We start from the raw sequence: 22,138 nt of genomic DNA on the forward strand, positions 1-22,138 counted from the left end.
AAGGAAACACTCCCATTTACCACTGTAACAAAAAGAATAAAATACCTAGGAATAAACCTACCTAGGGAGACAAAAGACCTGTATGCAGAAAACTATAAGACACTGATGAAAGAAATTAAAGATGATACCAACAGATGGAGAGATATACCATGTTCTTGGATTGGAAGAATCAATATTGTGAAAATGACTATACTACCCAAAGCAATCTACAGATTCAATGAAATCCCTATCAAATTACCAATGGCATTTTTTACAGAACTAGAACAAAAAAATCTTAAAATTTGTATGGACACACAAAAGACCCCGAAGAGCCAAAGCAGTCTTGAGGGAAAAAAATGGAGCTGGAGGAATCAGACCTCCTGACTTCAGACTATACTACAAAGCTACAGTAATCAAGACAATATGGTACTGGCACAAAAACAGAAACATAGATCAATGGAACAAGATAAAAGCCCAGAGATAAACCCACGCACCTATGGACAGCTAATCTACGACAAAGGAGGCAAGGATATACAATGGAGAAAGGACAGTCTCTTCCATAAGTGGTGCTGGGAAAACTGGACAGCTACATGTAAAAGAATGAAATTAGAACACTCCCTAACACCATACACAAAAATAAACTCAAAATGGATTAGAGACCTAAATTTAAGACCAGACACTATAAAACTCTTAGAGGAAAACATAGGAAGAACACTCTTTGACATCAATCACAGCAAGATCTTTTTTGATCCACCTCCTAGAGTAATGGAAATAAAAACAAAAATAAACAAATGGGACCTAATGAAACTTCATAGCTTTTGCACAGCAAAGGAAACCATAAACAAGATGAAAAGACAACCCTCAGAATGGGAGAAGATATTTGCAAACGAATCAACAGACAAAGGGTTAATTTCCAAAATATATAAGCAGCTCATGCAGCTCAATATTTAAAAAACAAACAACCCAATCCAAAATGGGCAGAAGACCTAAACAGACATTTCTCCAAAGAAGACATACATATGGCCAAGAAGCACATGAAAAGCTGCTCAACATCACTAATTATTAGAGAAATGCAAATCAAAACTACAATGAGGTATCACCTCACACCAGTTAGAATGAGCATCATCAGAAAATCTACAAGCAACAAATGCTGGAGAGGGTGTGGAGAAAAGGGAACCCTCTTGCACTGTTGGTGGGAATGTAAATTGATACAGCCACTATGGAGAACAGTATGGAGGTTCCTTAAAAAACTAAAAATAGAATTACGATATGATCCAGCAATCCCACTACTGGGCATATACCCAGAGAAAACCATAATTCAAAAAGACACATGCACCCCAATGTTCATTGCAGCACTATTTACAATAGCCAGGTCATGGAAGCAACCTAAATGCCCATCAACAGACTAATGGATAAAGAAGGTGTGGTACATATATACAATGGAATATTACTCAGCCATAAAAAGAACGAAATTGGGTCATTTGTTGAGACGTGGATGGATCTAGAGACTGTCATACAGAGTGAAGTAAGTCAGAAAGAGAAAAACAAATATCGTATATAAATGCATATATGTGGAACCTAGAAAAATGGTACAGATGAACCGGTTTGCAGGGCAGATATTGACACACAGATGTAGAGAACAAACGTATGGACACCAAGGGGGGAAAGCGGCAGGGGGGTGGGGGTGGGGGTGTGCTGAATTGGGCGATTGGGATTGACATGTATACACTGATGTGTATAAAATTGATGACTAATAAGAACCTGCTGTATAAAAAAAGAATTAAGAGAGATATAAAAAAAAGAAAGAAACAATTTACCATAACTAACTCAAGAATAGATTAACCTGAATATATCCTTTCAAAACAAGAACAAGACAAAGCTTCACACTATAACCATTCCTCTTCAACTTTAAACAAGAGGTCCTAGCAAAACAGTAAAACAAGAAAAACAAATAAAAGCTATGCAGATAGGAAAAATTTTTTTAAAGATCTCATTATTCTCAGATATATGACTGTTATTACATCATAATAACTTACAGAAACATTATTGTAAAAGACTGAGCAAGACTGTGCTGAATTAAAAGTCGATAATTGGGAATCAATATTTTCTCTATGTATCTGCAAAAAAACACATTTTGATAATACGTATTTTTAAAAGATAACATTTAGAAAAGCACACCAAAAAAATTACGTAGCTAGGAATAAAGCAACAAAAGACATGTCAGTCCCTTATATAGAAAATTAAAACTTTTGCAAGAAACCTTAAATAAGTAGAGAGCTATACAATGTTTTCAGGTAAAAAGACTCAATATCTTACAGATGTCAAATCTCCCCAAATCTATCTTTTGATTCAATTTAATTCCAAGAAAAATACTAACAGGATTCTTTGTGATCACTGATAAGCTGATTCTAATTCATATAAAATTCATATAAAAAAAGTCAAGAATAGCCAAGAAAATATATTAGAATAACATGAGGGGAGAGGTTCTTGCTCTATTAAACATCAGGATTTGCTACCTAACTCCATGGTGTAGAGATAGAAAAATAAATCAATGAAATAAAATGGCCTGAAAAGAGACAAAATACAGAAACTTAATTTATTATGGAGCTGAAAAAGATAGCCTATAATAAATCTTAATGAGATAATTGACTATCTTTGTTTTTAAAAATGAAATTGAATTCTTACCTCACATCATACACAAAAATCAATTGCATAATGACAGAAGACTTCAATTAGAATGGCAAAAATACAATACTCTTAGAGAAAAATGTAGGAGAATCTCTTTATAACCCTGAGTTAGGAAAGATCTCTTATTAAGACACAAAAACCCTAATCCTAAGTGGAAAACAGTGATAAATTTGACTACATTAATATTTTAAAAGTTCTGTTTATCCAAATGCACCAAAAAGAAAATAAAGCCATAACCTGGGAAAAAAGTAGTTGTACTTATCTAAATAACAAAGAATTATATCAAGAATACATAAAAAGCATGTAACAATCAAAAAGCAAAAGACAACCTAATTTAAAAACTGGCAAAAAACACAGAAATTTTATTAAGAAACATAAATATTTCATAAACACCTCATTAAGAACAGGGAAATGCAAGTTAAGTCCAATGAGATACCATGTCGTATCCACCAGCTGGACAAAAATTAAGACAGACAAGTGTAGTGGGTTTGTATAACAAGAAATGAACTACTGCTGGTGGAAGTATAATCTGATACAGTCACTTTGGAAAACAATTTGATATTATCTAGTAAAAATGATAATGTGCTATGTCCCAGCAATGCCATTGTTAAGAAAATACCCTAAAGAAACTTTCCCATGTGCATCCCTTGTACATATACAAGAATATTCATAGCATTATTATTTGTAATAGCAAAAAGACTAAAAACAATCCAAATGTCTAACAACAGTAAACTGGATAAATTGTGGCATAGCCATAAAATAGAATAATTTAATACCAGAAGTGGATAAACTACAGCTACATGCATCAACATAAATAAAAAACATAACATTGTGTGATGGAAGCATATGTAGAAGAATATATGTAGTATGATTCAACTTATAAAAAATTCAAAAATATAAGAACTATATATTATATGGAAATATTTATATGGTATAAAACCATAAATAAGAACAAGGGAATAATTATTACAAACATCAGTACTGTATGGTGTTCATCTCTTGGAGAGATAAAGGGGGCTACAGCTAGGGAGGGTACTCAGTGGCCCCTAAGTTACTGGGAATATTCTACTTCTTAAGCTGATTGATATGTACATGAATCTTTCTTTTTTTTTTATTAGAGTAAAATTGCTTTACAATGTTGTGTTAGTTTCTGCTGTACAATGAAGTCAATCAGCTATATGTATACTTATATCCCCTCCCTCTTGGACCTCCCTCCCATCCCCCCCCCCATCCCCCCCATCTAGGTCATCACAGAGCACCAAGCTAAGCTCCCTGTGCTATACAGCAGATTCCCACTAGCTATCTATTTTACACATGGTAGTGTATTTATGTCAAACCCAATCTCCCAATTCGTCCCACCCTCCGCTTCCCCCACTGTGTCCACATGTCTGTTCTCTACATCAATGTCTTTATTCCTGTCCTACAAATAGGTTCATCTGTACCATTTTTCTAGATTCCACATATATGTTTTAATATATGATATTTGTTTTTCTCTTTCTGGCTTACTTCACTCTGTATGACAGAGTCTAGGTCCATCCACATCTCTGCAAATGACCCAATTTCGTTCCTTTTATGGCTGAGTAATATTCCATTGTATATATGTACCACATCTCCTTAATCCATTCATCTCCTGTTGGACATTTAGGTTGTTTCCATGTCTTGGCTATTGTAAATAGTGCTGCAGGGAACATTGGTGTACATGTGTCCTTTTGAATGATGGTTTTCTCAGGGTATATGCCCAGTAGTGGGATTGCTGGGTCATATGGTAATTCTATTTTTAGTTTTTTAAGGAACCTCCATACTGTTCTCCATGAGTCTTCTTTTCATGGTTATTCCTTAAATTGCACATAAACGTTTTATATACTTTTGTATATAAACCACAGTAAAAAGTGTTTTAGGAATGTACAGAAGAGGAAGAGGGTGCTGAGGAGGAGAGTACTATCCTGCCTCAAATACAACTTCTGGGACTAAATGATTACTGATCTACTCTAATCAATACTTGTCAACAATAAACTGATATAATCAACTGCAAAAAATCAACATTAAAATCCTTACTCAAAAAAAAAAATCAATAGAGAAATTAAACATCAAATTACAGCCAGCTAAAGAGAAATCAGTGAACTAGAAGATGGGTCTGAAGAAATTACTCAGACGGTGAATAGGAGAATTTAAAAGATATGAAGCCTAGAGCTAAGGACTGAGTGTTTGTGTCCCCCCAGATTCATGTGCTGAAAGTCTAATCCCAGACGTGATGATATTTGGAGGTGGGGCCTTTGGGAGGTAATTTGGTTTAGATGAGGTCGTAAGGGTGGAGCCTTGAAGGAATTAGTGCCCTGATAATAGGAAGAGACCAGAACATGCTCTCTCTCTCTCTCTCTCTCTCTCTCCCCACCATGTGAGGACACAGCAAGAAGACAGCAGTCTGTAAACCAGGAAGAGGGCTCTCACCAGAACCCGACCATGCTGGCACCCCATTCTTGGACTTCCAGTTTACAGAACTGTGAGAAATAAACATTTGTTATCTCCCAGTCTATGGTACTCTGTTATAGCAGCCTGAACTAAGACAGAATAAGAATCACATGATCAGAGTTCCAGAAGAAGGAAATATGAACAAAGTAGAAGAAATGACATTCAAGAAGATAATGGCTGAGTATTTTCCAGAACTGATCAAAGCCACCAAAGACATGAAAGATCAAATTTGGGAAACACAACCAAACAAGATAAACAAAAAAGAAACCCATACCAAGAACCATTGCAATGAATCTGTAGCACACCAAAGACAAAGAGAAGATCTTAAGTATCCAGAAAGAAAGGACAATTACTGTTAAAGAAACAATAAGTAGGCACACAAGTGGGCTTTTCAGTAGCAACAGCAACAATAAAAGCCAGAAAGCTTCAAGTGCTGGGAAGAAAAGCCATCTGCCTAGAATTGTATATCCAGGGTAACATTCAAAACAATAGGGTAAAATGGAGAGGATTCTGGGAAGATGGCAGAGTAGGGAGCATCTGGAATCTATTTCCCCACTTAGACAATAATTGCACTGGCAGAATTTGTCTGATGTAACTATTTGGAACTCTGGAGTCTATTGAAGGCTTGCAAGGTTCAGAGGAAGAACTGGATGGTAAATTGCAGTCACCTGTGGTCAACTTCAGCTCTTAGCACAGTAGCAGCTACCCATCCCCCACCCCCAACCATGTGGCAGGAAGCTGTGCAGGTGTTCCCGGAGCAGATTGCATACAGCTTGCCGGAGCCAGGATGGGCAACAAGGACCCTGTCCTACAAATATCAGGGATCTGTGCTGTGATGGATGATTGCTGCTTCTGATCACAGAGGTGCCACCAAAGGGCTGGACAACCATTGCTATAGCACCTCCCTCCCGTTGTTGCAGCCCCTCCCAGACCAGCTGAAGTGACTCCCAGGGGTTTTTTAAAGGGGTAGCACTCTTCTATATCCACCCCCCTTCATTTTTCTTTGTTTTCCCTTTTGGGGCCCAGACATTAAAGACTAGGACATTCAAAAACAACTGTATATACAGGGAAAATTAGAAAGTGACTGTGTAAGCCAGGGAGAAGTTCAGAAAATACCCAAAAAGACCTTAGGTTTACACCTCAGGCTGACCCTTGGCACAAAGACAGCCCACAATTTTTTTTTTAATTACAAAAAAAGTAAACCCTGGAGTAGGAGTGACCACATTATTAGATTCAAATGTCCAGTTTCAACCAAATGTCACAAGTCATAGAAAGAAACAGGAAAGTAAAACCCATTCAAAAGAAAAATAAATAACAGAAATTGTCCCTGAAAAAGACCTGATGGCAGATATACTAGACAAACACCTTAAAACAACTGTCTTAAAGATGCTCAAAGAACTAAAGGAAAGGGGCTTCCCTGGTGGCGCAGTGGTTGAGAATCTGCCTGCCAATGACACGGGTTCAATCCTGTGCCTAGAGCCCATGCTCTGCAACGAGAAGCCACCGCAATGAGAAGCCCGCGCACTGCAACAAAGAGTAGCTCCTGTTCACCGCAACTAGAGAAAGTGATCAGCAACGAAGACCCAATGCAACCAAAAATAAATAAATTTATATAAATAAATAAATAATTTTAAAAACTTTTAAAAAAACTAAAGGAAGAAGTGGAGAAAGTCAAAGAAAATGATGTATGAACAAAATGGAAATATCAATATATAGAAAATCTAAAAAAGAACCAAAAAGAAATTCTGAAGCTGAAAAATACAATAACTCAAATGAAAAATTCATTAGATTCAAAGGCAGAGTTGAACAGGCAGGAGAAAGAATTAGCAAACTTGAATACAGGACCACAGAAATTATCAAGTCTGAGAAACATAAAGAAGAAAGATTGAAGAAAAGTGATCAGAGCCTAAGGGACCTGTGGAAACCATCAACATATGCATTGTGGGAGTCTCAGAAGAAGAAGTAAGAAAGAAGCAGAGAGAAACACACCAGAACTTATGGGACACAGTGAAAGTGGTGCTATGGGGGAAATTTATAGCTATAAACACTTACATTAAAAAATAAAAAAATAAGAATGATTTCAACTCAACAACCTAACTTTATACCTCAAGGAACTAGAAAAGAACAAAGTTATCCTAAAGCTGGCAGAAAGAAATAGTAAAGATCAGAGCAGAGATAAACAAAATAGAGAATAGAAAAATACAGAAAATCAATGAAATCAAAAGTTGGTTCTTTGAAAAGATCAACAAAATTGACTAACCTTTAGCTAGATGGGCTAAGAAAAAAAGAGCAAAGACTCAAATTCTAAAATCAGAAATGAAAGTGGGGACATTACTACCAATTTTACAGAAATACAAAGGATTATGAGTATAATGAACAATTATACACCAACAAATTAGATAACCTATATGAAACTGACAAATTCCTAGAAACACAAAACCTACCAAGACTAAATCATAAAGAAATAGAACATCTGAATAAATCTATAACTAGTAAGGATCAGTATTCAAAAATCTCCTGATAAAGAAAAACCCTGGACCCAATAGCTTCAATAGTGAATTCTATTAAACATTTTAAAAAGACCTAATATTAATCCTTCTCAAACTTTTCCAAAAAGTGAAAAAGGAAGGAACACTTCCTAACTCATTCTGTGAGTCCAGCATTTCCCTGATACCAAAGCCAGACAAAGACAGAATAAGAAAAGAAAACTACAGGGAATTCCCTGGCAGTCCAGTGGTTAGGACTCTGCACTTCCACTGCAGTGGGCCCCGGTTCAATCTCTGGTCGGGAAACTAGGATCCCACAAGTCATGTAGCGCAGCCAAAAAAAAGAAAACTACATACCAATATCCCTTATGAACACTGATGTGAAATCCTTAACAAAATACTAGCAAACTGAATTCAGCAGCATGTTAAAAGGATTATAAACCATGACCAAGTGGGATTTATTCGTGGAGTGCAAGGATGATTCAACACATGAAACTTGATAAATATAATATACCACACTAACAGAATGAAAGGAAAACACCACATAATCATCTCAATTGATGCAGCAAAAACATTTGACAAAATTCAATACACTTTCATAATAAAAACACTCAAAATACTAGGAATAGAAGAAAACTACTTCAATATAATAAAAGCCATATATGAAAACCCACAGTGAACATCATACTCAATGGCGAAAGACTGAAAGCTTTTCCTCTAAGATCAGGAAAAAGGAAAGGATGCCTACTTTCACCACATCTATTCAACATAGTACTGGAAGTTCTAGCCAGAGCAGTTAGGCGAGGAAAAGAAATAAAAGGCATCTACACTGTAAAGGAAGAAGTAAAATTATCTCAGTTTGCAAATGGTATGATCTTATATGTAGAAAACTCTAAAGATTACACACACACACACACAAATGTTTGAATAGATCAATTCAGCAAAGGAGTAGAATACAAAGTAAACACACAAAAATCAGTTGCATTTCTATATACTAACAATAACAATTTGAAAAGGAAATTACAAAAACAATTCCATTTTCAATAGCATCAAAAAGAATAAAAATACTTAGGAATAAGCTTAATCAGGGAAATGAGAGAATTATACAATGAAAACTACAAAATATGCTGAAAGAAATTAAAGAAGACATAAATAGATGTATGGAAGACTCATACGTCCTGATTTCAAAACTTACTACAAAGCTACAGTAATCAAAACAGTGTGGTATTGGCATAAAGACATACGGGCCAATGGAATAGAATAGACAGCCCAGAAATAAACCATTGCATTTATGGCCAAGTGATTTTTGATAAGGGTGCCAAGACCATTCAACTGGAAAAGGACAGTCTTTTCACCAAATAGTGCTGGGAAAACTGGATATCTATATGCGAAAGAATGAAAGTAGGATCTTACCTAATATAACATACAAAAATTAACTCAAAATGGATCAGTAAGACCTAAAACAATTAAACTCTTAGAAGAAAACATAAGACAAAAGCTTCATGATATTAGATTTGGCAATGATTTCTTGGATGCGATACCAAAGGCAAAGGTAACCAAAGAAAAAATAGACAAATTGGACTTTATGAAAATATCAAAATTTTTTGCATTAAAGACCCTATCAAGAAAGTAAAAATCAACCCACAGAATGGGAGAAAATATTTGCAATTCATATATATGATAAGGGATTAATATCCAGAATATGTAGATTCCTAAAACTCAACAACAACGAAAGAATAACCTGATTCAAAAATGGGTAAAGGACTTGAATATACATTTCTCCAAAGAAGATATAAAAATGGCCAATGGACACATGAAAAGATTCTCAACATCACTAATCTTTAGGGAAATGCAAACCAAAACTTCAGTGAGATATACATCATACCCATTAGGATGACTGTTATTTAAAAAAAAAAAATGTGTTGACAAGGATTTAGAAAATTGGAACCCTTGTGCACTGTTGGTGGGAATGTAAATTAGTACAGTCACTGTTGGAAAATGGTATGGCAGTTCCTAAAAATATTAAAAAATAGACTTACCATATGATCTAGCAATTCCACTTCTGGTGTATACCCAAATTAATTGAAAGTAGGGTCTTAAAGAGATATTTGTACACCCATGTTCACAGCAGCATTATTCACAATAACTAAATCGTGGAAGCAATCCAAGTGTCCATCAACAGATAAATGGATAATCAAAATGTGGTATACACATACAGAGCAATATTACTTAGCCTTAAAAAGGAAGGAGATTTTGCAATATGCTACAATATGGTTTATGCTAAGAACATTATGCTAAGTGAAATAAGCCAATCACAAAAAGACAAACACAGCTTTGAGCAAGTTGTCTTTGCAATCCCAAGGAAATGGCCTGGTCTTGTGAATCACCATGTGTATGGTGTTTGGGGTGAGGTAGGGGTTCTCAGGCTCTCTCTCCCTTCCGAGGCTTCAGAATAACCCATGGCAGCAGTCATCAGTCCCCCAGAGACTCAGCACTTGACTCTGTGATATCATAGGCTCTTCCAGGCCCAGAACAACAATGCTGTCAGCTCCAAAGAGCAGAAATGGCATAAGGAAGGAAAGGGGCAGGTGAGGAAAAACCAGTTAAATACACTCCTGCCAACTAAATTCAGTCTTTGCCTAGCCTTCTCCCCTGGGGACCTCACATCTCTTGTATTCTCTAGTTACTGGTCTGTGGCTGGATGGAGACCATCCAGTCACCAGTGATACAACCTGAGGCGTCCAAAGATCCAAGGTCGATTCGGGCTCCCTCAGAAGGAAGGAACATTTTATCATAGAGCAAAGTCTAGTATTTTTATGACACTATCCATTCTGGTCCATCATCAAATGTTTTCAGAGTTGAGTTTTATGGTCATTCCCCTCCAGTCACCCCACCCCTCCACCTCTAAGTATTTCCCCAGCTCTGTTAACATACAGCAAAGGCCCCCAGAGGCAGATTTAAGATTTTGGTAGCAAAAATTTGAGATTTAATTTAAGATTTTATAGTGTGGTACTGCCAAGGTAAACACACACACGCACACACACGCACACACACAATATTTTTGAGATGGAGGTGGGGGAATTAGATCCAATTAAAAAGTATTAGAACACGGTCCAGAGGTTAAGACTCTGTGCTTCCAATGCAGGGGGTGCAGGTTCAATCCCTGCTTGGGGAACTAAGATCCCACGTGCTGTGTGGCGCGGCCAAAATATTAAAATAAAATTTTTTTAATTAAAAAAAAGTATTAGAACAGAAATTCAGAAAATCACATCAGGAAGAACCTGTAAAAGAAATCCTCATTGACAGAATCAATACCATGACCTGGAAAAGTATGAACAAAAAGTGTTAATGTGTGCTGAAAAGTATTGTAACTTGCTGTGATGCCAAGAGACTCATGCACCTGTAAATACCAGAGAGCATGGTCCCTGGACCAGCAGCATCACCATCACCTGGAGCTTGTTAGAAAGTCAGACGCTCAGGGCTTCCCTGGTGGCGCAGTGGTTGAGAATCCACCTGCCAATGCAGGGGACATGGGTTCGAGCCCTGGCCCAGGAAGATCCTACATGCCGCGGAGCAACTAAGCCCCTGTGCCACGACTACTGAGGCTGCGCTCTAGAGCCTGCGAGCCACAACTGCTGAGCCCACGTGCCACAACTACTGAAGCCCGCACGCCTAGAGCCCATGCTCTGCAACAAGAGAAGCCACCGCAATGAGAAGCCTGTGCACCTCAATGAGGAGTAGCCCCCGCTCGCGGCAACTAGAGAAAGCCCACGCATAGCCATGAAGACTCAATGCAGCCAAAAATAAATAAAATAAATTTAAAAACATACAAAAAAAAAAAAAAAGGAAAGAAAGTCAGATGCTCGGCCCCTGCCCTGGACCTACTGACTCAGGAGCTCCGGGAAGAGGGCCCAGCACCCTGTGTTTTAACAGGCCCTCCAGGGGGTTCTGGTGATGAAGGCAGTAAGGAAGATGAAGGCAGTAAGGAGCAGAGTTGATGTGGCAGAGCAAGGCCTCCAATGTGGCCGTGATGGAGACTAACGCTACAATCATGACCAAACGTAGGAAGAGCGGAAGCACCACTACTGGCCCCGGGAAATGAGGAAGAAACTCTAAAAGGTGTGGAGAGAGGACAGGAAAAGAGGGGAGGTCGGCACCATGAAAACCACAATTAGGGAAATAATTAAAATTTTCCTGACCAAAAGGTAATCTTGGTCTGAGCTGTCAAGGGCTCATAGAGTTTCCTTCAAGAGGAAATCTCAAAGAAAGGGCCCCAAGTGGCACTCATCAGGTGGTTTTTCTTTGGATACTTATTTTTTAACTTATTTATTCTGATACAACCTCAAACTTACCATGAAGTTGAAAAGATAGTACAAAGACCTTTGGAATATCCTTTACCCAGATTCGCCAACTGTTTACATTTTTCCCCATTTGCTTTACCATTCCCCCTCTCTCTAAATAAATCTACATTTATTATACACGTGCACGTTCTTCTGAAGCATTTAAAACTAGGTTGGCGACACTATGCTTCTTTATGCTTATAAATTTCAGTATATGTTTCCTAAGAACACATTCTCTTACATACCTTCCTAAAAAACAGCACTCTCACATAATCATAGTACAACTATCAAAATTAGGAAATTTAATCTTGACATAATATTATTATCTAATACTCAGTCCATATTCAAGTTTTGTCAATTGTCCCATTAATGTCCTTTTTAGCTGTTTTCTTCCTAATTCTGGATCTAATCCAGGACCATGTATCACATTTAGTTGTCACATTTCTTTAGCCTCTTTCAGTCTAGAACATTCCCAATGCCTTTCCTTTTTTTTTTGGCTGCGTTGGGTCTTTGTTTCTGCGTGCGGGCTTTCTCTAGTTCCCGCGAGCGGGGGCTACTCTTCATTGCGGTGCACAGGCTTCTCATTGCAGTGGCTTCTCTTGTTGCAGAGTATGGGCTCTAGGCACGAGGGCCTCAGTAGTTGTGGCACTCGAGCTTAGTTGCTCCGCGGCATGTGGGATCTTCCCGTACCAGGGATCGAACCCATGTCCCCTGAATTGGCAGGAGGATTCTTAACCACCGTGCCACCAGGGAAGTCCCTCTTGATCTTTCTTGATCGTGAATACAGGCCAACTACTTTTCAGAATGTCCCTCAGTTTAGGTTCATCTGGTGTTTCCTTGTGGTTAGATTCCAGTTATGGATTTGGGGGAGGGAGACCCCAGATGTGATGCTTGTGTCCTTGTCAGTGAATCGGATCAGGAGGGATATGACAGCTATTTGTCCCAGTGTTGGTGAGGTTACTTCTGATCACTTGGTTCAGGTGGTGTTTGTCAGCTTTCTGCAATATAGTTACCATTTTCCCCACTGTAACTAGTAACTAATTGTGGGAAGATTCTTCAGGACTCTATGTACCAGTCGGGATTGTGGTCCTAGGAATCTAAGAAGAGCAGAGCCACCTTGTGCAGCTGCGGGAGCTGGTTACCATCGAGGTGAGCTGTTCCTTCTGTGTCTGGAGCCGGAGCCTCCAGGCCACGGTCTGAGTGGGAAGATGGCCATAAAGTGGGGGAAGCAAGAGTCACCTGGGAGCCGTGAGGCCGAGCTGGATCCCATGTTGGTCTTTCGTCTTCCCTCCGAGACTCCAGCTTCCACGAGGAGCGTGTCCAGCAGGAGAAGCTGGTGCTCCTCATCATGGCAGTAGATACACACCTGGCCCAAAGGTGGGAGAAGCTGCAGCAAAGAGTCACGGGGCTGGAGGAGCCTGCAGATAAGTGACAGTGCATGAGCGGCAGCGGCCCCCGTCTCCCAAGTGCAAAGGAATGTGGATGCTCCTTCCCTCCTTCCAGATTGAACATAAAATCTTTGTTGTGTCACAGGCTAACTGGACACCGTGCAGGGAGGGGAATTTAGGGCGTGTGTGTCCAGCTCAGCTAAGGCAAATCTGCCACACTATGTAAATACTATGTCCCTTATTTTTGCATCCATTGTCCCTTTTTCTTATTCCATCATCCTGTCTATATTTATTAGTTAGCATTATACTGAAGGCTTTCTCCTCTCCCTTATTTAGTTATTAGTCCTTTATTTATATTAGCACAGACTTGAGTTTTGTTTTATTTTATTCCTTAATCTGTTAGTATATTTGTTTTGACACTCAGATTGTCCCAGATTGGCCAGCAACAGCCAGTTCAACCTGGCCACCAAATCCTTTTGACATGTTGCCATCATTCTCTAAGCCTTTCCCTACTTTCTGGTACCAGATATTCCACGCTCACCTTGTGCTTTCTCTCTCCCGGCCCCGGGTCAGCCTTTTCTCCAAGGAGCTGAGGTTCCTTTTAGTGGAGTCCAAGATCTTGGTACTAAATATGTTTTCTGCTTATATGTCATTGCTTCCAGGCACTGTCAGAGGACACAGGTAGCGTGTGCGCACACACGTGTACACACAGAACCACGTGTACACAGACGTGTACACACACACTATGATTACATCCTGACACCTCCAACCCCAATTCTATCCCAGCACCACAGGGTCCAGTCCAGTCGTCCCTTCCCCATTTCCATAGTTGTAACTTCTTCCTCCAACAGTGAGGACCCTGGGTTGAGTTTGTCTTACTCACTGATGAGTGGTTCCAGTAGAGAATCAAGAAGAAAAGGAGGGATGACAGTGACTTCAGACCTTTGCCCTCAGGTTTAACAGCAGAGATGGGCTTGGGAGGAAAATCTACGGATACTACAAGAAGTCACTACTCATTCACTCAGGATCTGGCCCAGCGTGCTTTGCCTTGTAAAACAGAGGTCCTCAACTGTGTGCACAGCACATTTCCTGATCAGTGTGTAAAATTCACTGTTGCTCAAGTGAATATACCGGCAATGACAACGTTTGGCAGAAGGGGTGTTGAGCTGGGAGGGATACTACCTGCTATGAATCTAAGGTGAAGTCAAACCACCACAAAGAAGACTGCATATTTACTGAAGGCTGTAAGAACTCTGAATTATTATATACACCATAAACTTAGGTACTTTTATACGCAATAAACTATCCCACACACATAGCAGCCAGCCCTGAAGGATGACCAAGTGAGTTACACATTAGCATGGATACCCTTATGCTGTGGCAGTGGCTCTTTATAACTTGCTGACATGGTCACCATTGCCTCAATGTTTTAAATCCCCTTGAGTGGGAGGGCGCAAATGTTTCATTTCAGAGAGTGCCACAGACACTCAAAGTTGAAAGCCACTGCCCTAAATGGAGGGGAGTATTTTAAGACTTAGAAGATGTAGAAAAATTTGCTGACAAAAATCCCAAACCTGAAAACAACAAAGAAAACAGTGAAGACTGAGAAAAGGTGGCCGAGGAAAGATCAATAGATTCAGAACATCATTTGAGGGACTTCCCTGGTGGCGCAGTGGATAAGACTCTGTGCTCCCAATGCAGGGGGCCTGGGTTCGATCCCTGGTCAGGGAACTAGATCCCACATGTATGCCGCAACTAATAGTTCGCATGCTGCAACTAAGGAGCCCACATGCTGCAACTAAGAAGCTGGTGAGCCACAACTAAAGGAGCCCTGGAGCTGCAACTAAGGAGCCCTCCTGACGCACCTAAGACCTGGTGCAACCAAATAAATAAATAAATATTTTTTTAAAAAGAACATCATTTGATATGAGAATCAGTGGATTAAGCTGAACTTGAGGACTACACAGCGAATAAAAACGTTTGGGAAGGGATTCAGGCGAAAGAGGTACAACCCAAAGACCAGATGGGAGAGAGAGGAAGATGAAGGAAGTAAACCTAAACAGCCAGATTTCTTCTCTCCGCTATGAACTTTGTTCATACAAATTAGTAGGAAAAATGTTTTTTAGAAAACTGGTACATTGAAATAATGATTATCTTATGATCTCATTGAAAAGAAAATGAAAATGTTTGAGTCCACTATAGAAGCCCCATAAGCGAAAAGAGAACGTTGTCACCATCAGGATGGAGTGATAAAGGACGGCAAGCTGTATGTTATAGTTTTAAAAATCTAATATTATATGTCAATGGGGCTTTAAAAGAAGAGTCAGGGGTTGGATTAAGAACAAAAAGCTAACAATCCATTTTCCCTCTTGAGACTAGGGAGACCAAAGTAAAGCCTGGAGTGACTGACCCACCGAGCTCAGGTGGGCTCTGGTATGAGGATGCTGACACCTCAGTGACAGAGCCTGAAGCAGGAGGGGAGGGTCTGACAGCTGCCCCAGCAGTGGGCTGGCCTGTCTGCAGGCTGCCGGGCACTTGACCATGGATTGTTCCAACCACACTCTGAATCTGGAGATGGCTCCTTCTTTTTTTTTGTTTAAGATTTTTTTTTTTTTTGATGTGGACCATTTTTAAAGTCTTTATTGAATTTGTTACAATATTGCTTCTGTTTTGTTTTGGTTTTTTGGCTGTGAGGCACGTGGGATCTTAGCTCCCCGACCAGGGATCGAACCTGCACCCCCTGCATTGGAAGGCGAAGTCTTAACCACTGGACCTCCAGGGAAGTCCCTGGAGATGGCTCCTTGTGATTTTGATATCTAAAGAGGCCCACCTGGCCAGCAGGATGTGGCATAAGGGGTCCAGGTGGTGGTGACGCTGAAAGTCAGGTGAGTAAGTGTCCTGGTGATTCTGGCAGTCATTCTCTGACATCCAAACCTAGGCCAGCAGCTGGGGAGTGTGGAAATCCAGGGGATGCCCTCTGGAGGAGAAGATGGACAAGACCTGGGCAGAGGGTCAGTCCCTAGTCCAGAAAGCTAGGGTTCTGGACAGAGGCGGCCCAGTCCACAGGGAGCAGGTGAGAAGGATGGTGAAAGCTGCTATTTGGGGGGCCCGTGGCTAGTCAAAGCTGACCCCAGATCCTGCCCGACCAGAGGAAGGTTCGGATTTCTAGGAAGCAGGCACAGGTTCTGTCGGGGTAAATCAAACAAGACTGGCTTATTTGAAGGCTGTAGAAGGAACTCAGCACCGCCGGAACACGCGGGTGAAGACAGAGACATTTTCCAAGGCAGATGAAGATTCACGTTCTGGAATCCAGCATCCTCAGCACGTCATGCAAAACTGTGGAAGATGGTCACATTTTCCAGACTCTGTCCCCCCGGGCGTAGCACAGGCTCTAATCTGGATAGGACACAGTCTTTTTTTTTTTTTTAATATTTATTTATTTATTTATTTATGGCTGTGTTGGGTCTTCGTTTCTGTGCGAGGGCTTTCTCTAGTTGTGGCAAGCGGGGGCCACTCTTCATCGCGGTGCGCGGGCCTCTCACTATCGTGGCCTCTCTTGTTGCGGAGCACAGGCTCCAGATGCGCAGGTTCAGTAATTGTGGCTCACGGGCCTAGTTGCTCCGTGGCATGTGGGATCTTCCCAGACCAGGGCTCGAACCCATGTCCCCTGCATTGGCAGGCGGATTCTCAACCACTGTGCCACCAGGGAAGCCCAGGACACAGTCTTATCTGGATAGGTGACTGAGCCCACCTCATCCATTTGGGAGTTGGGCTGTTCCCAGTACTCTCAGGTGGCTAAATCAGCAGACTTTCAGACTAGCACTGTCTGATCCTAGCCTGTTCCCGAACTCAGATATGAGAACAAAGGACTTCACTAGGTGTCATGCTAACAGCACTAGACCAGCTATGGAGCTGATTGCAGATCTACTGAGCATCTGTCTACAGAGAGGTGCCTCGGAAATGAAATGAAGGTCCAGGATGGGGCAAACCCCAGGACACTGGTTTTAGCCATCAAGTTTCATAAAAAGAAAATCTTAGGGTCTAAATCTTGCTCAGGGGCTTCCCTGGTGGCGCAGTGGTTGAGAGTCTGCCTGCCAATGCAGGGGACGCGGGTTCGAGCCCTGGTCTGGGAGGATCCCGCATGCCGCGGAGCGACTGGGCCCGTGAGCCACGGTAGCTGAGCCTGCGCGTCTGGAGCTTGTGCTCCGCAACGGGAGGGGCCGCGATAGTGAGAGGCCTGCGCACCGTGATGAAGAGTGGCCCCCACTTGCCGCAACTGGAGAAAGCCCTCGCACAGAAACGAAGACCCAACACAGCCAAAAATAAATTAATTAATTAATTTTAAAAAAAAAATTTAAAAAAATCTTGCTCAAATCTTTCAACTTCCAACTAATTAGAAGAAGGGGGCAATTATTAAGAAAACTTTAATTGTTCTAGTTCTGGCTTTTACTTTCTTTTGGTAACATTCTTCTGATAAAACATATCTTAGGGCTTCCCTGGTGGCACAGTGGTTGGGAGTCTGCCTGCCAATGCAGGGGATGCGGGTTCGAGCCCTGGTCTGGGAGGATCCCACGTGCCGCGGAGCAACTAGGCCCGTGAGCCACAACTACTGAGCCTGCGCGTGTAGAGCCTGTGCTCCACAACAAGAGAAGCCACGACAATGAGAAGCCCGCGCACCGCGATGAAGAGTGGCCCCCGCTCGCCGCAACTAGAGAAAGCCCGTGCACAGAAACGAAGACTCAACACAGCCAAAAATAAATAAATAAAACAAAAAAATAAAACGTATCTTATTTTTCACTCCACGTGCACTTTGTCACATCCACAGTCTGCTGGGAGTGACTTGTGTCTTGTCTCCCAAAAGGCTGTCCAGAATCCTCCCAAATGGCCTCACAAGTCTTCTCAGCTTCAATTTTACCCTAAGCTGCCCTAACTTGACCAGAGAAAGGAGAAAATTCCTAATTCTAGGATCTCCTACATTTTTCACCATTCATTTAGCAGCAAAAGCACTGAATACCCACCCTTGGCATGGTTTAGCCCTCTCTTGCCCTGTGGTCAGCCAAGGTTTCTGACTTCCTGTGGCAGGGTATTTTAAAATCCCCTCCCCCCCACTTTTTTATTATGAAGTATTTCATATATTTAAAACAGTATATAATATATACACATGACTAATATTCTTCCAGTCCTCATCGGTGTAGCCTTTCATCTATGGCCAGTGGTTACCCCGCGGGGTCCTGGTTAATGCCAACAGCTATTCTGATTGTGGGGCTGAGGGAGGGCTTTCCTGAGGAAGCGATGTTGAACTAAGCTAAGAAGGGTGGCAGGCGATGGCCAGCCAAGATGGGCGGGGGAGGTGCACGGTGAGAGGCACGGGGGGACCAGAGGCCAGTGTGGCCAGAGGGAAGAGTAGCTGGAGAGGCAGACAGGGCCGGGTCCAGCAGAGCCTTGATTTTAGTTTTTATTCTAAGAGCAGTGGGCAACCGAGAAAGAGTGAAGTCATCAAACTTGAAGTCATCTGAAGATGATGCCAGCTGCCTTGTGGAAATGGATTAAAGGCTTGTAGGGATAGCAATCCAGAGGCTAAGAGATACTGAGGCTGGAGACTGATGGGAGTGGAGGGCAAGAGAGAGGGGTCTCTATTGATGACCCCTGGTATCTAGCTATGCTGAATGGCTGGTACTTGAGGCAAGATTCTGGACAGCTTCTAGATGGTGGGGGCCCTTCCTCAACATCTTCCACATGCTTGGAATCTGGAGTGTATCCCCAGGGGCCCCTACGATAATCCAGACCCCGATTATAAAGTTATTGACTACCACCCAAGTGTTCCCTCGGAGCAAGCTGAAATCTCTTCATCTCTCCCCTCTCATCTGCACTTCTGCAGGCATCACGTGCCCAGCTCCCACATCTGTGAAACATGCAGACATCCGAGTCAAGAGTTACAACCTCAACTCCAGGGAGCGGTATGTTTGTAACTCTGGCTTCAAGCGTAAAGCCGGGACCTCCAGCCTGACCGAGTGCATGTTTAACAAGACTGTGAACATCGCCCACTGGACCACTCCCAATCTCAAGTGCATCAGTAAGTGCACTGTCCCTCCGCCCCTCTTGCCAAGGCCACGCAGAGAGCAGACTGCAGTGTGGGCAGCAGAATGAGGTGGCCTTGACATCTGGGTTGAGGACTGAGACTAAATAAAGCAATGGGCTTCTAAACACACCTCCGGGAGGTGGAAATACATGGGCTTTGGGGTCACACAGTTCTGGGTTCAAGTCCTGGCTCTGCCACTTAACCATCCGTGAGACCTGGGGTGAGGGCCTTAAGGTTTTGGATCTCTTTGTTCCTCATCTAGAAAATGGACCTTATGTCAACATTGTGGCTTGTAGGAGGATTAAGAGAAATCTGGTAAATATTAACTATTATTACCTCAGTGCTTTAAGATCACAGAAGCAAGAATTTGGCTACAGACAAAGGTGTGTGCTCACAGCATGCTTGTTTCCCAGACAGCATTCCCGATTCCTCCCTAGGAGACAGACTGCAAGGAAATCACTCCCCGTTCTCCTCCCCTGAGAGCAGCATGGAGAGCCACAGAGCAGAGACCCCCTTAGCCCAGTTATCACGTCTGGGGTCCCGCCAGAGCCCAAGACTGAGTGTGAGGAAAGATCTCCAGAATCCCTTTTTTTTTTTTAACCATCCACAGCTGGATAACCACACCAGAAGTCAAACAATCTTGGAGTGGAAGCCAATAGTGCTATTTTCAGGAATACTAAGCCCCGTACCCTAGAAAAGGAAAGGTTAATCTGTGGTCTTCCAAGAGAATGATGATTCAACAAACATTTATTGCACACGTGGTGCATGTCCAGCCGTGATACTTTCTCACGTAATATTTGTGAAAATCTGCCACTCCTCTCTGGGGAAAGCAGACAAGCGGGGCTGTTCAACAGCAAACTCACGGCTGGGGGACTCCTTGAAAAGCCAGACTCCCTCTGGCTTTTTGAATCTGTATTGAATCTGTAGCGCTGAGATCGCCCTGTACCCCTTCCCCTCCCCCTGCGTGGCCGCCCTGCAGGCATCAGAGGCCGGGCAAGGAGGGAGCCTTTGCTTGTTGCAGAGGAATAGCTGGGCTGGGAACATGGCGCCCACGGCATCCTGGGGCCATTGGAGGGATGAGCTGGGTGAGGACGGGTCTGAGCAGTAACTGCAGGGAGAACACAGATGTCTTCCTCGGTCTAGTCCGGGGGACCCACTGGAACCGTAGTCCAGGGGCAAAAATAAGGGCTTTCCACTGTACGGAAAGTGACTGTTTCTTCAAAGTTCCAATTCCTCTGGGTGAATGAATCGAGGATGGCAAACTGAATAGGGCGGGTTGCAGGCGGAAGGGGAGAGGAAAGAAGGGGGCGAGGCCTGGAATCGTAGACTTTTAGAACCCAAAGACTGGAGGAACCTTTAGGTCTCATCCCCAAAGCCCCCACCTTTTACCACTAACAACAGCCTCCGTTATTTTCCCCAACCTTTTGTGCCAAAAACAATCCGCTGAGTAATCATTTATTCTCCCACGCAAAAGCCAGCGTTATAAAGCTGAGTTGCTATCGCTGCTATCATCCCAGCCAAAAATAAAACACAAGTGATACTTAACTTGTGCAGTCTTTCTGAAAGGCTAGAAAAAAATAGTGTGCAGTCTGTTTGCAATGGGAACTGCAGACTGATGCTTGTTTATCTCTTGTGCTTCTGGCCTAGCCTAGGGAGCCAGACGTGTCCACTTTAAATTTATATATTTATTTTTGATTTACATCCAGTTCTGAAGCCACACCAGGTTCCGCCCTCAGGATCATAAACGCCATGTGGTTATCCTCTCTCTAGGAGACCCCTCCCTGACTCACCAAACGCCACCCTCCACAGCAGCACCGACAGGGGTGACCCCAGAGCCAGACAGCCCCAACCCTTCTGGAAAAGGTAGGAACGTCACAGACTGTCTCCGGACTCTCATCCCCTGATGCCATCCGGTCCACAGAGAACCCTCAGATTCGTGGACCACTGCCAGGGTTCCACTGCAAACACCTCTTATTCACGTCAAGAATGAGGATTGACATTAGTTTCATTTTCCCTTTTAAACCAAAGTAGCCTGATAGCCAGGCTTCACAGGTGCATAAATAATAATGGTTTAAAATCCACTCTTAATAGGCCAGATCACACTTTGTGGTAGAAACGTAGCCTCAAGAATGGGGGAGGGTCAGAGGTTCTGACTGCCTTGCACGTCAGCCTTCCCAGGTTTCATGGGCGCTGGCAGAAAACCTGACCCTTCTGGGTCAGAGATGGAAGACTTTCCTACCCGGCACCACAGGCAGCAGGACCGTCAGCAGGTTTCATCAAGTCCCTCGTCCCCACATGCCTTAAGCAGGCCTAAACAGATGCCCGTACGGGCAGCCTACGTCACTGGAGGGGAAGCCTGAGCAGGAGCCTGAGTGTTTCACTGCTGGCATGAACATGTCTGCCCTGTGTTCCAGGGGGAGGCGCTGTCTCCACCTTCCAAGTCCATCTAAACATCCTTGAAAAGTCGGTGCCAAGAAAGGGCCGTCAGTGCCCTGCTGGCAAGATGGGCAGAACCGGGAGAGACCCACGCAGAGCCGTCTCCCAATAACCTGTGATTGCTTTAGTACAGACGCTTGCACGAAGCTGCCAGGGTTCTGCATTTCCACCAAGTCTTAGGTAAACTCTACCCCAATTTCCTCAGCACTGTCCTGATGTTAAGAAAATCCGAGCTCTTGGAGGCTGAACATCCTGGGACAACATGCGCTGTAT

General features: G+C 42.4%; 1 protein-coding gene across 1 annotated transcript in view; it reads left to right on the forward strand.

The window, feature by feature from the left end:
* IL15RA (interleukin 15 receptor subunit alpha) overlaps window positions 1-22,138 on the forward strand; it is a 54,660-nt gene that overhangs the window by 13,845 nt on the left and 18,677 nt on the right. Inside the window, exons 2-3 of the mRNA XM_059909185.1 lie at window positions 19,229-19,423; window positions 21,200-21,292. Of these exons, the coding sequence (XP_059765168.1) occupies window positions 19,229-19,423; window positions 21,200-21,292 (288 nt within the window). The remainder of the gene's footprint in view (window positions 1-19,228; window positions 19,424-21,199; window positions 21,293-22,138) is intronic.

The sequence above is a fragment of the Balaenoptera ricei genome, chromosome 2 (assembly GCF_028023285.1).
Source record: "Balaenoptera ricei isolate mBalRic1 chromosome 2, mBalRic1.hap2, whole genome shotgun sequence".
NCBI classification, from domain to species: Eukaryota; Metazoa; Chordata; class Mammalia; order Artiodactyla; family Balaenopteridae; genus Balaenoptera; species Balaenoptera ricei.